Here is a 16,872-nt window from a genome sequence, read left to right as displayed (position 1 = left end):
ATGTGTGTCAGTGTCAGTATTAGAGTTACAGTTCATAGCCACATTGACTACATTAGTGTATGCACTGGCAGTACTGTAACTGGCAGTTTTCCAAATTTGCTTTGAATATGGTAAGTTTATGAGAGCTATTTAGTTTTTACAACATGTCTTCATGTAGGTGTTTATGCATAGCAACACACAGCTGCTCTTGTATGCGTGTAAAAGAGAGATAAAGATTTGTATTTTCTATTTTTATTTTTTATTTTATTCCTGATTAAATTATTATAATTTCTGTCATTATTATTTATATATTTATTTACTCAATTTACTTGCTTGATTTACTCTCTTTTTTCAATATTTGTTTTTCTTTAAGTCAGTTATACTATATGGTGATGTACAAACAATTTGTCTTTTTTTCTTGAAAAAAATCTTAATTATTACACTTACATTGTAAACCTTGTACAATGTGCTTTTATCGTGGTAATGCCAATTAAGATACATTTTGAGCTGATTTTGAATTTAAGCGGATGGACAGATTTTCTATCAGGCATATTAACGGGCATCTTGGTATATAAATGGGGTCCTTTAGCAACCCGGAAGCGTAGCTCTCACGTGCTATTGTGTACATGCCATCTATGGTACATGCACCGGTTGCTATGCACAGTTGTTGCTTACCTCTACGAGCTGATATCACATTGTACAAAGCTACAGCGAAAACCTTTGCAGTCAGTAGAGTTTTGAGCAAAATATAAGAAGATGAAAGTGGTGGCGTTGATAAGGTAACCGCATCTTCTTGCTTCAGCGGTCTCACAGCTCTGTCACTGATGTTTTATGCTAGCATGGCAGAAACTAAATCACAAACTCAAACTGTCACTTAACCAGATAACGTGTTTATATGAAATGAAAGGTGGTATAATTCATTGATAACTTAACAACTTAACTTAGCTGGTAGCAATAATATACCATGTCACAAAGGTGCTATATAAATAAAGTTTGATGGATTCATTCATTTAGAAGTGTAAGTAATCGACTATGGGGGTACTGGAAAGCAATGCAAAAGTAACATGCAGTGGCTAGTACGGTAAAGACTGATTAGAAAAGAGCATCGTCAGTCACAGGTAACGACGAGCAGCGAAAAACAGCTTCTTCATCACTGAATATTAATTCAGATCACCCCAGTACACCCCTGATAATGTATAAGTATGCATCTTAATGATTCAAAAACACAGCTGTACATGTGTGCCTATTTCTCATGCTGTGTTCCAGTGGGGGCAAAGACAGCTGCTACAACATGATGCAGTGTGTTGCTGCTGGGCACCGGATCGTAGCTCTGGCCAATCTCCGTCCTGCTCACAAAGGTGAGGAAGATGTGCTGCTGGTGTTTAGATATGCTCTACAGGGGCCAGTAGGGCTACATGGGTCAGACAGCTGCACTTCCACAGACCAAGAAACTAAGAACTGTACATAAATAAAGTGCTGCAGAACTTGATGTACTGTAAATCCCACAGGAGTGAAGGTCCTTAGTGTTTGTAGCATGATAGCAGATGTTTACTTTGGCTCAAAACATGACATATGTAAAAAATACAATAATATTGTAACTGCTGAGTTATATTTTTTCTCATGTTGTAATAGACACTGTTCTTGGTGCTGGGTATATGGAACTCCTTATGGGCCAAAAGTAAATAAATTATGAAAACACAATGAAATAAATGTATGAATAAATACAAAAAAAGTCTAAATTAAATAATAAACAGTGAAACCATTTCAGGGACGCTTTCATGTCTTTATGTTACTTTTCATGACTGTTTGTCGTCACCAATCACATACCCTCATACTCTGTTGGTTCAGTTTTATTTCATTTTTTTTAATTCAGATTTATTTTAGATCATACTTATGTGTCTTTGTATATTCCCTTTTTTTTATATCTTGTCTCAGTGCCTTTTTAGATCTTATGTAAAGCACTTTGAACTGCCTTGTTGTATAAAGGGAAATAAACTTGCCTTACCTTAACACAGTGGAAACTGCTTATAGTGATCACAGTGATCATCCACTTATATGGATTAAAAAGCTTGGGACAGAATCATTCCTATACAAATACTGTTTAAATAATTTGCTTTTAGTAATCAAATAGTCCGATTAAGGGGTCCATTTTTTTCATACATGACAACATATGGACAAAATTTTAAAACTACAGTAATTGTATTTTTTTTTTTTTTTTACTTCCATGATACATGTATGATATGTACTTAGCGGCTGCGGCACCATTATTGCCATTCGATAACCCAAACTACCAGAAATGAGCCAACAAGATGCAGCAGCGAAACAACAAACATTTGAAACAGCTGTAATGTATTTTGAAACAGTCAATAAAGTTCAGTAAATAGCGAAGCTGTCCGTTTCATTACTTTATATTCATGTAATAAAGAAAAAGAAAAAAAATTGGTTTTAATAATCATCCGCTTCTGGTAATCAATTTGACCCACACAGATGTGATCACTATAAGTGGTTTCCACTGTACAATTTTTTATAATGACTTTAAAAGTGCAATATACGTCAATCAGCCCCACTCGATGTCAGCAAACAACTATTTGCTATGTATAGATACAGTGGAGTAATGGTGTCCTGAGCAGAGAATGAAGTCACACTTCCTCTGTGTGTGTTGTAATCCGAGCCTCTCTGTTCTTTGTTTTGGTTGCCAGTCTGTGTCTGCCAGCAGCCATTTTCAACATGGCAGCCGGGTCACAAAGTTTCTCATATTACAGCAAAATAGTATACTAAAATATGTTTCTGAAAAAATTTGAGGCAAGAAATAGGTAATGCAGTAGCAGATTCTTGACCCATATTTGATCAGCACTGCCTGGTTTGATAGTTTGATCTGAGTTTCATGAGCTGTTGGTTCAGGAGCTGCTTACTTTTTAACAATGTGCACATTTGTCTTGGTCTGTCATGCTGGTGCTATATTGTGACATCTAGTGGGGCTGAATGTCGTGTATTGCACCTTTAAATGATTGATTGGCATTATATGTATTTATTCAAGTTATTATTTCATTGAGTCTCATATCTTAATTTTATAGTGAGCCACCTGTATCACCATACTCAAGTTACTATTTACTATTTAATTCTTGAACAACTGAGGAGCACCTTCAAAGGCAGTAGTTTAGTTTAAGCTGTTCGATGGGGTGTAACAGGACTAATTGAACAAAACACCTACAATGAGCTGTATCCCTCTGATAGTGGGGACATACCTACTCTCAAATACTGAAATCTCGACTGTAGTATTTATAATAAATGCATATTTAATGGTTTGAATTGCCCTTTGTGCAATATTTTGTTTACATCTGAATTGCTTATGGATATTTTGTTTTTCTGGACTATGGTACAATTAATTGAACATCACATTCTGTCAGTAAGCTCATCATTAATGGTTTGTCATCAGACACTGGATTGATCATATTCTCCTCCATGCCACAGATGAGTTGGACAGTTACATGTACCAAACAGTGGGCCACCAGGCCATAGAGCTGTACTCTGAAGCCATGGATCTGCCTCTGTACAGACGCACCATCCAGGGCTCCAGCCTGGACACCAGCAGAGACTACAGTGAGACAGAGGGGGATGAGGTGGAGGACCTGTATCAGCTGCTGCACCTCGTCAAGGTAGGTCTCTCTGTCCCCGAGAGAAAGCAAGGACTTTTTTTTTTGCCATAGCACAAAATCAGGGGTTGCTCAAGAGAATGGGAGCTGTTGAAAGACCTTAATACATGTAGAGCCCACCCCTCTTATCTTATTTTACTACTGTATTTTTTCATAATACATTGTATTTCTATCACTAATAGTTACTAATGCATTAAAAAACTAGAATATTCTATTGCTGTGTGTATCTATAGCATGATTCCAATTAGAAGAACAGGCAGCTGAAGTTACTGTACAGAACAGAACATCGATGTGACATTAATGCTAACCCTGCTGTGTTCTGTCAGATGGTTTAAAGTTGCATTAAGAAATTCTTGCTATAGTGCAGACCATCAAATCCAAAACTATATCCTTTCTTTACTGTACTCGGCTGTGTTTTCCCACCTCATGTGGTTTTACAGTGCAAGCATTTTGCTGCATATGTGACTGAAAATTAGAATTAGTCGGGTGCACCGGTGTGAGTGACTCTGACATGAGATTGGTTTGACGCTGCCAAATTTGTTTTTCTTATGAGCAAAGAACAGCATTCAGATAAGCGTTGTAAGCTTGTCATTTTTAGCAGGCGTTGACCGCTTTTCGCCAGTTAAAGTGACAGATGTCACCAGGTCATATCAGCTGTTGCTAATTAATGATAATTCCATGAGTAACTTGATGACAGGACAAAATTAAACTTGTTGTCGGGTTTGTGTGTTATTTGCAGCCTGTAACTGTGCTCGACCAAAGATCATTTGTAATGGAAGAAACACCACTGTACGATTGCAGGAGGATTGACTGTTTTTATAGTTTCCACAATACTAATGTGATGTAATGAGTGATACGTTTTCTCTAGTAAAACAATCTAGCAAACACGGTCACGTCAATATTCTCCCTGTTAAACTCTCATTCATTTAACATTTATAAGCTTATCTTGACTTTTCAAGTTTCTGTGGCTAACGCTGGCAAAGAGTTGACTAACACCCGGAAGAAACAATATCAATAATATAAATATATCCAATATTCACACATGCTTTAGCCTTTGCTTAGTCCGACGTCCCCTTTGGAAATTTTGGGGTCTCTCAGGTTAGCTTAATGTTCCAGCTACTTCAGACATTTTTTGTTTGCCATTTTGTGCTGGTCAGGTACAGTACAAATAGCTAAAATGTTTCCTCTTTAAATATGTATTACAACAAATTCAGTTGCACAAAATCACAGATCAAACTAAATAGAGTACTTACTTAAGTGCTATTTGATTGCGACACTAATTAGAATACATAAGAATATGTTTAAATGATAATACCCTAAAACTCTCAACAGTAATTGTACATCTTTGCTAAATTTTAAATATTTCTCATTATGTTGTTGATTACATCTAAAGAGTAAATATGGATAGGTCTAGTTTTATATATTTTGTATAAATGTGTATAATTTCTTATTTTACTTATGTACATGTTAAAAAATATAGCAATGTAAAACATAAAATATATGCACACAGTATTTAACAAACATATACATCCACAAATATACATATACATATGTATACATTTAGTTACAGGAAGACAGTTGATTGAAGACCCCCATGAAACCAGCAAAATGAACTAATTACATTAATTAATAAAGGATCTGACCATCAATCTGGAATTAATCATATAAATAATTGTATTTTCACACATGATGTAAGAGGCTTTAAACATTAATTAAATTGAGAGTGCGTCTCATTCAGAATAGTTTTATAATACACCATAATTATGTGAGCTCACTATTATAATGCTTCATTGAATATATACAAAACTAGTCATCGTTTTGACGCCACCACTGACATACGCTTGACTGCTTTTTAGGAACAAGCTCTCAGAGCACTACTAAATTTCTCATCTTGGCTAAGGTTCATGACATATGTCACACTGTTGAGATGTTTTACAAGTCACTCTCTGTGGATTCAGAGTCACTTAGTAGCCCATCAGCACTGTCTCAAAGAGAGCTTGCTTGTCTCGTTTCATCCGGCCTGCTGTACAGTAACAGTCCTTAGCACCTATTGTAAAGTGCACCCAAGCTGCACGAGAGATTAAAAAGCCATGTTTGTGCTTTTAGTCTGTTCTATTTAGTATGTCTTGATTTCACTTTCAAAGTGGAGTACATTTTCTTTTCATCTTACTTGGGGAAAATAGTGTGCCTGTTGTATCAGTTAATCAAAGTTTTATGTGTGAAGTTGAAGCGAGGTGCCCTTCAACAACTGGCTTCACAGGAAAAATTTCATTCTTTTTTTTATCTCACTTGACAGAAGATCAGATGCAAAAATTAATCACTGAATTAATATTTCATCAAATACCACTTTTGCCAGGACGTTGAGAAAATATTAATTTGATGCCAAATTATGTATGAGACCTTGTTGGTCTGATGTGGTGCAGGGTGTCTGACTGACAGGTTTGACACAGCTGCATGTGTGCTTGACACACTGCCGGCGATGCCGGTCCACCTTCCCGCCTGCAGCCACGAGGAAGCTACCTGGATGCACACTTCAACCGTAGCAACAGTTCTCCCTGCTGCGCAAAGAGGGTGTGGGATTGACCCAGTGAAGGACTTTTTCCCCTCTGCAACCCCACACAACCTTCCCATTTTAGCTGGCAGCATCAAAATTTAACAGCTTCTTATGGGATGGTGGATAAGAGTTTGTTGTTGAGATGGGAGTTGGTTTGACGTGGTGTAAATGAGAGAGAAAAGGTGCTGGGTTCTTCCTGTAGGTCTGTGTGGAGATATGGTTATCTGAAGCTGAGGGCTGCTCCAGGGCCCCTGCATGTCCACATACCGCCTGAGTGGCAAGGGCCAGTCAGCTCGCCTCGGGGCATTTTGCACCCTCTGCCTGACTTTCTTTGTCGTCTTCTGTATAAATCGGTGGCTTTACACATGCAGCTACATGTGATTTTTTAAAGCTTTTGTTTGTGTGTTCTCTTGTGTCTATGCACACATTCACACAGTCCAATTTCTGGGTTTTGGGTTTTGATGAGTATTCACAGTTAAATAGTGGACATCACTCTTGTACGTGATGAAATATACCATCTCTCCCTGTGGTCAGGGCTCTAATTGCAAAGGCCTGCTAATTTCCCATTTCCAAGCCTTCTCTGGTCTGACCTCACCAGTCAGACGGGCCATAGATCATGGCAGTTGGACTCCCATGGGGCCCTCGCGGGTCGAGCAGACCTCCAGTCGTCTCTCCGTTTACCCCTCTCACCGTCATCAACAGACCTGCACCATAAACAACAGGCTTCCTCTCTCTCTCTCTCTCTCTCACTGAGTGATGTCAACCATAAGAATACAACTTTCTTATCTCAAATTTCAAGTTACTGCTCTCTGAAGTTGCTTTTTTGGCATCTTCGCTAATCGTTAGGTTTACTAAGCCGCACCATTTGTTACGCATTGTAAAAAAGTAGGAAAACTCATGCAGATCATTCCATTCCCCTTATTTAGAAACTCACACGATCCTGTAATAGCATCTCAAATCTCCTTTTAAAAAGTCACGGCTCATAGTCACATTTGGTTATCTTCAACACATATGACTTGTTTTCTATTTCATATTTCTAAAAAAAAAATGTTTTTCTTTCAACATAAAGTTTGTGCTGTTGTTGATTAGTGAAGGAAATGATAGAGAGGCTAGAATGAGAGAGAAAAAAAACAACACTTTTGATAATGAGCTGTTAAATCACCTTTACTGGAAAAGAACAGTTTTAGCACGAAAAAAAAAGTGTTCTGTTTGGAAAGTGTGATATTTTGAAAGATTCTTTCTAGCAGTTTGAATTAATTAGAAGTTACAAGATTATATTTGGCAAATGACACTTGAGCATAGATGAAAGATTTTTTTTTTTCCCTCAGATCCGGAGTTGATGAGTTTAAGTGGATATTCTTCCCTCCTCTTTGCAGTGCTGGAAACACACTTTTAGCATGAGCCAACAGTGCCATCTATGGATCATTCCCGGAAGCTGACAAACCAGAGATAACTCTCTCCACTTTGGCCTCACGGAGAATGTTTGGAGTCATTCAAAAGATTAAAAGGAAGAGATCATATTCTTCAGAGCCATTGTTGACAGAGGAAAAAAAAAATCCCAATTATAATAGAAAAAAAAAAAAAAAGAGCCGTCCATCCCCTGGCAGTAGTGATAATGGCACAAGGACAATGTGGCCCTATCCTCGGCCCCTTTGCTCTCATCGCTGGCTGTGTATGGTAGTGTGTCTTTGAAGTATGTAACCTGATAGACATGCAAGCCACAGCCTACCCCATCCCATCCAGCTAGGTGCTGATCTTTGAACCCACTCTTTGAGGGGAAGAAATAACAGTTTTGTCAGCAGCAGGGGGGACCTTTCACTTTTGGACATCTATGGCTGCAAGGGTATATTTTTGATAGAGTAGATGACATCCTTTTGTCCTCTGCCAGGCTTCAAACGCAAGTTAGAATATAATTATTATAAGGAATAACTCTGTGTAAGTATATTACATTTGATTTTTTTAGCTTCTTTGTGTGGATTTCAAAAAAAAAAAAAAAATCTTCCTGCTGTGTACATACTGTAGGATGTGTGTCCATACTTCATATGTGTGGTTGGTCTGCTCTCCTCTGCTGTGATCTGCTGTGATGTGTGATACAGATCAGCAGTGTCAGTCACCCCTGGCTGTAACGCCAGTCCCCCCGAAGGGCTGCAAAACCCCTCATATTAGTCATATCCCATCCCTCAAGTCCTTTATCCTTCTCTCTGTGCTCTGTGACCTGACACAGTGGCTCTTTATGCCCCGTGACCCTGCTCGTGTGTGTGAGTGTGTGTGTGCGCGCATGCACGCTCGTGTGTTCAAGGTCAGGTCAAAACAGGCCTCTGTTACATGATAACAGGTCTATCTCTCTTCTCCTTACCTGCTTCTCTTTTGGCCCCTGTTTGCCTTCTTTCAGCACGCTACAGTAGGAAAAAGTGCTCGCTGCTCTCATCTGTGTACACTCTTTTTCTCTTTGACCAACCAAATGAATCGATGTAGCGCGCATGTAACAGTTAGATATTGTTAGCAGTTTTCATTTTTACAAGATGTTCCTGTGATATTATTAATCGTTATTTCAATTTGGACACAATTTTTGAAGATGAATGTCTGCAGAGAGAACGTTTTTTAAAAACTCAGATGCACAAATGGAAGTGAGTTTTGGGAAGATGCAGAGCCAACTGGAGCGTCAGTCACTCGATGTAGTAATAGATAATATATAACAAGATAGTGACTCTATTGCAGTAACTCTGCAACCGTTGAGTTGATGAATAAAGACAAAGACATTTAAGCTCATTAGAGTGATGAGGAACAATAGATGATATCTATGCACATGTTCCTTTCTGCCAGCTCTAATTAGCAGCACTGTGACATCTCTGTCGTACCGAGACCCAGCTTTGAGAACGATGGAAATGTTACTTTCAAATCTAATTTCCTATCCTGTAATGCGTTCGACTTTTTAGAAACATGGTGTTTTTTTAAAGTTCTTTTCATTTTTGGATAACTGATATCGCGGGTCAGTTAACACTCAGCTTCCTCCCTCCCTTTTTCTTATCAAGCCGGTATTTTTTTTTCCTCTCAAGATGTCTGGGAAAATGTCTTGGAGAGGTGCGCTGAGACCTTTGGCCTTTGTAGATGAAACAATCCCCTCTGTTGGTGTGTGTTAAAACACCTTGTTTTTAGTGAGATAATCCTTTTCTTAAACTCACACACACTCTTCCCCCATTCCCTGATTCTCTTGACCTTTATTACATACACACACACACACGCGCACTCCCCTCCCCATCCTCAACCTCTCTAACGCCGCTCCATTATCGACATCAGCAGACAAGAGTGGGGCCCACTGAGATCGCAGAGACAGTCTGTCCACAAGTCCAAACATTCTTTTTCATTCCTCCCTCTCCCTCGTTCCTTCTTTCTTTCTTCTCCTGGCATCTTTGTCTCTGTTGTATTGTCGTTGCACTTTCATCCGGACCTTTCAGAAGCCTGGCACTGCATTGTTGGGAGTGCCCTTATGGAGGTGTATCCTGCTGCGAGGAAAGGAGGGAGAAGGGACCGAGGGAGAGGAGAAAGGAAGGAGCAGAGAAGAGAGGAGGAGTAGGGCAGGCTGGCTGGCTGGCTGGCTGGTAGGCAGGCAGGCAGGCGGAGGAATCTCCAGTTGAACCAGGAGCTCTGTGGTATTGATTAGGGAGCTGAGGTGTTGGAAGACAAGTCGTTTGGAGGGGTGTGAACTATGAAGTGGGGTGGGAGGGTGTGCAAAATCAAACACGCAGCCCTTCTCTGATTACCGGCATGGTGCCGCATTAGACGTACATTGGGGGCTCAACAGGAAAATGGATTTCTTTAAAAAGCAGCTTAATACATAAATCATGACCTCTGGGGTCACAGCGAGGGTTTAGGAGATCAGATCAATAACAAAGCTAATGCAAGCTTGTTTGTGGTGCAGAGAGACCTCCAAATGGTGTTATTGGAAATAGCTTACAAGCAGTCTAAAACTGATGGATAATCACTTTGTAGAAAGTTTTTTTTTGTTACATTTTCAGTGCAAGTTTTGAGTACCATACTCGAGGATACATTTCAGCGTAAGCTAGTACAGATTCCTTCAAACAGCTGTCTTTCTGTTTCGCCTTTTCTATGTGATAGCCATTGTTATCTTTTCCTTTGGTCTGAGACCGCTTGTATTTATGTTCGTCGGCACTGTGGCAGTGGGGTTGAGATTGCAGGCTTGTTTTGCACATGAGGAAGGATAGCATTAGCGCTGAGATAATGGCGCTGTGTATTGTTCGCTGGCCGTGTGGAAGTGGTGGGACAGGATCTATTAGATGCAGGCCCATTTCCCTCCAACTGACGCTAACAGTCCCCACAAACATTAGATAAAGAGCCTAGCCTCAAGCCTTTGTAATTTGTTTGTATTTTTCTGCTTAATGTACTTTGCTCAATCTTGTTTAGCGATGATGGAAGCTGATAGCCTTATCTCGCCTTGCCAAGGGCATGAGCCACTACCACTGCTTGGTTGAACATTGTTCCAATGAAGAACGTGTGTGTGTGTGTGTTTATGGTATTTTTTCAGATTTTATTTTGATAGTGGATGAATTGTCGATGTATCTAGAGGTTATTTGCATTTGGAACTGTTGGCTAATGGTCTATGATGCACTGATGTACACCATTAACTTTCATGGGGAGTGTATTGCTATAATTTCTCTCTTTTGTTTGACAGTTCATATTAAAAAATAAGGGAAATCTGTGATCATTTTCTAGTCTTGGCTGACCAAATTTGATTTCTTTTCTCATTTTTGTCTTTGTGTGTTGTGTCACTTTTTCTTCAAAATGCCTTTGGATGTCGTCCCTTTCAAAACATCTCCTACTTTTGATCATCAGAAATCTATTGTTACATCTTCATTGTCACCCTCAATGAAAATATATTTTTGCCACTGTCTGCTTTCTTCTGAAAGTCACATTTTTAAGCTCCTCTTAAAATATGAAGTTACGTTACTTTGCTTCCAAGTGTTCCGAGTGTAGATTCTAGCCAGTCGACTTTATTCTGCAGCCATCTAAAGTCATCCAAAGTGTAAAGGATAATCCAGCAACTGAAGAAAAATAGAAGTCAGATAAAGAGTTGGACTTGTAATAAAACGCACAGCTGAGGAATAGGACTAAGTCTTTAAACTCCCTGCCATTCATCTACTCCAAAATTAAGAGGGCTTTTATGTTATGTTTTGTGAGCCATTCCCCTCAAGAAATATTTGTGGCAGGCCCCATCACCTCCCGCAGCTAAAGTCATAACCAGCCGTAGAAAAACACCGTCTGGAGTCTGGAGAGTGGGTTAAACCAGCATCACTGCTATATTTTCCTCCAGTCTCTCTGGGGAAGGAAGGGGGGCAATCCATGATGTCTGTTGGAGCTATGGAGGATAGAGGACAGGAGAGCCAAGATGCCAAGAGCCTGGAACCTGACCTCACCAGAAAAACATTTACATTTTGGAGTGTGTGTGTGTGTTTGTAGGACAGCGCGTGACTGTGTGTGTATATACATGGATGTCAGTACATGTGCGTGCATACACCCTGTGGACTAGGTGGTTTGTTACGAACCATGAAAAGCAACTGACATAGTTTACCTCTCTGTGGCATGAGACTCTCACTTTGATTCTGTCCTATAGAGGCTTTCTGGAAGCAGCTTCCTGTCTCAGACACTCAAACATTCTTACCTTAGCCAAGTGGGAATGTTGCTGTGACAGAGCTGGGATTATGACTTTGTTTTATGCCCTACAGAAAAGTGTTTTGCTGATGCTTATTTATTGGAAACCCATATCCTTTTAACGGTGAGAGGCGAGACCTTGAATGTTTGGAGGAAGTTACATGATTTCCTGTCATCTAAAAACTCCCTGATCGTGTGAGAGCAGAGGTTAATTGTGATAATTTGTTTAACGTAGAAACAACTATTAAAATATAGATTCTTTTAAGAGCCAGTAATAACTTGTTTGCTTGAATTGCAAGTATTCATGGACATACAGCACATCGATAAACAACCTTGTCTCCGCTGCTTCCCAACATTTAGTTTTCCAGGCGCGTTGATATGGAAAGCCTCCGTGTCCTTGGCCTGCTGAAACTAGGGCTTTGTGCTTGCTTTGGCCAAGGCCCTCTCCCTCCCTGCCTGACGACTGGCTGGGTCTGTGTTTACGTAACCATATATATCTGAGAGGAAACTCGTGAAACGTTAATCTCTCTACTTTTTAACCCTGATGAATTTCTACATTTTCCAGCTGTGCGGCATGGCATATTTATGCTCAGGCTCTATCGCTGAAAACAGCTCTGTCATTGTAAATGAATCACTATCCAAGACTAAAGTGTGTGTTTGTGTGTGTGTGTGTGTGTGTGTGCGTGTGTGTGTGTGCGTGTGTGTAAACTTCAGACTAGGAAACTGTACAAATACGAACTCAGGCATGAAAAGCTCCTTCCCCTGTACCTTCGCGGATTAAGTCCGCAGCTTTGTTCTTGTTCCTCTCCTGCCCCAAATAAGTGTATGCTGGCCTGTCACTCGTCACATTTCTATGGACTGATAAGCGTCACTCACTCATCATGCCAATGAGACAATGTCTCATGTCATATCCTCTGTTGCCTGGTCCACCTGCATAGTGACCTCAGTGGAGGATAATACTTTCCCCTATTCTGCTTCCTCTCTCCCCTTCTTGCAACTCTGACCTGCATCATCCCGGGAACCGGTCGGGGCATTTTAGTTTTATAAGCAGCAGGCTTTGTGAGCAGTTTGTTTTTCTTATTCCACCACTCTGTATGGTTGAGGACTGACACGTGGTGAGTCATCTCTCCAACCCATCCATGAGCACAAAGGAAGAGCCTGTCTTTCAACAGCTGCTTCAAACAGACAGCCCCACCAATTTACCAAAGGGAATGTCTCTGAAAGCTTTTTCAGAACAATGTTTTGGCCAATGTTTGTTTTACAAAGATATTTGCTAAGCCTGCATGTCCATTTGACCCTGTTTACACTTGTTTTAAAATGCGTCTTGGGCGATCGCGTCACAAGTGGACAGCGCTAAATACGAGTGTAAATGACCACCGAGACGCATTGTGATCCGATTACTGAAACCAATGCCGAGGTGGTCTCGGGCGTATTTGACCACATATCTTTTGTAGCGTCAACGCTAAATGCGTCCTGATGTGTCCCTGACAAGGATGTAACAGGAAAATACGTCATCAATGCAGGATGTGGTGGTTGTTTTGGTGACAGCGTGCCAACGCCAAATGACTTTTTCCTGCCAGTCTCAACATTTGGAATGGCCTGCACATGTTCATTAGTTCTTGAAACATTTTTGTTTTCTTAGCTAGCCTGTGCGGAAAAAATCTGGCGCTTGTCAGGCGACAGACTCATGTGATAACTGTGCTCAGGGCCCTTTGACCGTCTAGCGGAAGTAGCATAGGCGGTAACGAAATCTGAACACAAGTGGTCAGCTGGACACCTTGGAGACGCGTGATTAACACAGATGTGAACAACAGTATATCTCGGCGGTCCACTTGTCTTCGGATCACCGAAACACATTTTAAAACCAAGTATAAAGCCTCATTGTTGCTTTATAGTGATGGATCAGACATAGACACATGTACATAGTGTTTTAGCCTCAGCGTATATGCGCAGTATATAATCTTGTAAGCATTGCGTGAAACATTATAATAGATTTAAACTATATCCTATACCTTGCCTACACCTCTCCTCATCCTATCACTCCTTTACCAATTCTGGGAGTGACCTTGGAGTCTAACTGGCTGCACTGAATGGTAATGAGGGAGCTGATGTAAAACAAATAAGTAGTGTCTCCTCCTACTAAGCTCACACTAAGCTTCCTGTCAGTTTGGCATGTCTGAGTTGTCAGGACAGCCCAACACGCCCCAGGACTATGTCCGCATTGCATTAAACACAATCGCTTGACCCTAGATGGCCCCATCCCGTGTACCACATCAACTTGAGCTGCTACAACAAGGTCCAACCCCCTTTCCGTGTTCCCACCATGTAGGGGAACAGGGGATAACAATCCCATTACATTACAACAGGCCCAGAGCTGATCTAATGGAGAGAACATTAAAACCACGTCGCGTCCAGTCACTTACTTGATGGATCCAGGGAAAGAGGGATGAGGAGGAGGAGCGCTGGATAGAAGGGGGAAGGGACAGGAGGCCGTGGAGTTAGAAGTGGTGTCGATGTGATGATACAGAAAAAGGAGAGTGTGCGATTGTGCCCCGGTGCCCTTGAGCAAACTGTCATTCAAAACACTTTAATTAATTTCTCCACTTTGTCTTCTTTCCCGCCTCCCTGCCATCACACACGAGCATACTACATACAGGAAGCAATGATATAATAGAAAGTGCACGTCAACAACTTTGGACTCAATAAAAAGAGGATTTTGTATGGGCATATCTGGCCTCGTGTCTGTCAAGATAGTAGATAATAGTCAAGATCTGCCAGCTCTGGCTTCCTAGTTATCAGAACAGGCTGAAGCAGGCATTTTAGAAACCCACCATTTTGCAAAATGGAACTTTGTATTGTTAGGGTGTATAATTAAGACCTCATTGTGACAGCCATTCAGATAGAGCTAATGAGGGTTCTGATGTATTCCATATGAAAATGAATATTGAATTTTTAATATTTTATGTCTTTCTAATTGCCTTGGTTGCTGTTAATGGCTTTGACTGTTGAATATTACCCAGACTGAATGTGTGGCATGCGGAATTACCTTTTAAGCTGAGAAATGATAAAATAGCTGCATTCTCAAGCTGAACTTGGTGCTTTACGATTGTCTTCTATGTATCTTTGGGGCAGATACATATCTTAACTGAAGGCATGTCTGTGACTGTGAATACATATGAACCACTCTTTTACTCCCTTACTAAGATGAATGTATATATAATTACAAAGTATATCACACACACTACCTTGATATAGAGTTTAATGGCCGTATCGTTTCTTTGTGGAGCATGTCTGCTGGCCTTAATCTTCCCCACAGCTGACATCTTAATAACTCAGCCCTCTCCATCCATTTCCATGGGAGACATCCGGATGTGGGGGAAGGATTAGTTTAATGAATTTGACAATTAGTAACAGAAGTTAATGACTGCATGGGGCTAAGTACCCTGATGGACATGGCTGGGGGACTGAGGGCTTCCATTGCTCTGGGCCATAGATCCTCATTAATAGCTTCTCTGCCTGCTGGAGAGGACAAGGGAAGCCAGGCCAGGCCTTTGTTTAGTCTGCCTCTTACGGGGCTGCTAGGGGGTTGCACTGTTGCACAACGCCACGCCAGAATTAGTCCCGCTCTGGGCGGGAGTTAATGCAGGGCCTTGGGTTCTGGATCAGGTGAAGCTTCCTTTAATGAACTAGGGTCATTAAATGTTGAAAAAAGAAAAAGCGACAGGGACTTAGGGCAGGGAGGGAACTCTTTCTTCGGATCTTGTGCCAACAGTCATGAAGAAAGAAAAGTGGATTGTGGGTCACAGGAGTCCTGATGACCTCTACCTTGATTTATCGTTATGTTAGCTTCTTACCCGAATCCCACCTCTAATGCAGTCAAAACATCGTTTAGCCAGATAGCTCTCATAAAGATTTTATTATTATTTATTATTATACTGTGCTTCATGAGCTACCTTGTCGCTTTGTCAGGTATTTCCACCATAAACCATTTTGATAAATTTTTCAGCTAGCATAAAATCAAAGTTTGTATTTTTTATGGCATCATGAATACACATGGAACAATTCCCTTAATATCCATCGAATCAGATTTATACATACATATACCCTTTCTTTGTAATATTTTATCCTACCTTTCCCACAGAGGATGAGAAAATATGTGTAGAATTCGAAAATCACGTCCAGAACAGCATTAGCTGCCCCTTCATTCCTGCCTGTCTCCTGGTGATAGCTATAATAGCGACAAAAACATGTCTGCATCCAAAAATAATCATTTTCCAAAACTGTTTGCCAAAAGGTCTAGTAGCTCGAGTCGCCATTGAAAACAAGGGAGATGTGTGAGAAATTTGTCTTGTTATCATTAGTGGTGAGTGGGCTTGGGTATTATAAGGCAGCATGATGTAATGTAATGAGAGCCAGTGAAAAGAGAAGCCTTTTAATTGGCTGAGGCTGAGTCAAGCCTCAAAGGCCCAAGTACCTACAACACGCTTCCTTCAGAGAGAAAGAGAGAGGCAACGAGAGACAGAGAAACGAGGCTGTTGTTTGCTGTTGCTCTCATTCTGTGTTATTCTGTCAGGCCAAGTCTGGTCCTGCCAAGTTTAAAGCCAAAGGACCAAATTGGTGTTGATGCAGCGCACCCCTTCAACGCTCTCATTCCTATCTCTCTTCCTCTTTCTCTCTCTGTCTGTCCTTATCCCACTCTTTACCTCCTAATTTGCCTCTTTAGGAAGTGACAGTTGTATTTAGGGAAAAGGTTATCATTGTATTAGAATAGAGTGCTGGCCCTGGGGCTTACCTAGAATTACATGACACTGCCTGCAGCCCCCTTCGCTCTGTGCTGGGCTGAAATGTTATCAGTCTGACTTAATTACTGTCACTGGGCAGTGGAATTGACTGTAATGTATATTCCAGCATCGGACACATTGGAGAGATATTACAACTTACTGAATCCCAAGTTCTTAAGATCTTTAACTTCAGGTCAAAGAGTTAAATTCTAGCTGTTTGTCTGTATGTGCTGAGCTT

At 40.7% G+C, this 16,872-nt stretch overlaps 1 protein-coding gene across 1 annotated transcript in view; it reads left to right on the top strand.

The window, feature by feature from the left end:
* Positions 1-565: 565 nt before the first annotated feature.
* The window catches only part of dph6 (diphthamine biosynthesis 6), a 58,903-nt gene continuing 42,596 nt past the window's right edge, over positions 566-16,872 (top strand). The window contains exons 1-3 of the mRNA XM_067614251.1: positions 566-758; positions 1,246-1,337; positions 3,451-3,635. Coding sequence (XP_067470352.1) covers positions 736-758; positions 1,246-1,337; positions 3,451-3,635 — 300 coding nt within the window. The 5' untranslated portion in view covers positions 566-735. The remainder of the gene's footprint in view (positions 759-1,245; positions 1,338-3,450; positions 3,636-16,872) is intronic.

The sequence above is a fragment of the Thunnus thynnus genome, chromosome 16, assembly GCF_963924715.1.
Source record: "Thunnus thynnus chromosome 16, fThuThy2.1, whole genome shotgun sequence".
Classification (NCBI taxonomy): domain Eukaryota; kingdom Metazoa; phylum Chordata; class Actinopteri; order Scombriformes; family Scombridae; genus Thunnus; species Thunnus thynnus.
The sequence above is the reverse complement of the archived record's forward strand: the minus strand, read 5'-3'. Positions and strand labels throughout refer to the sequence as shown.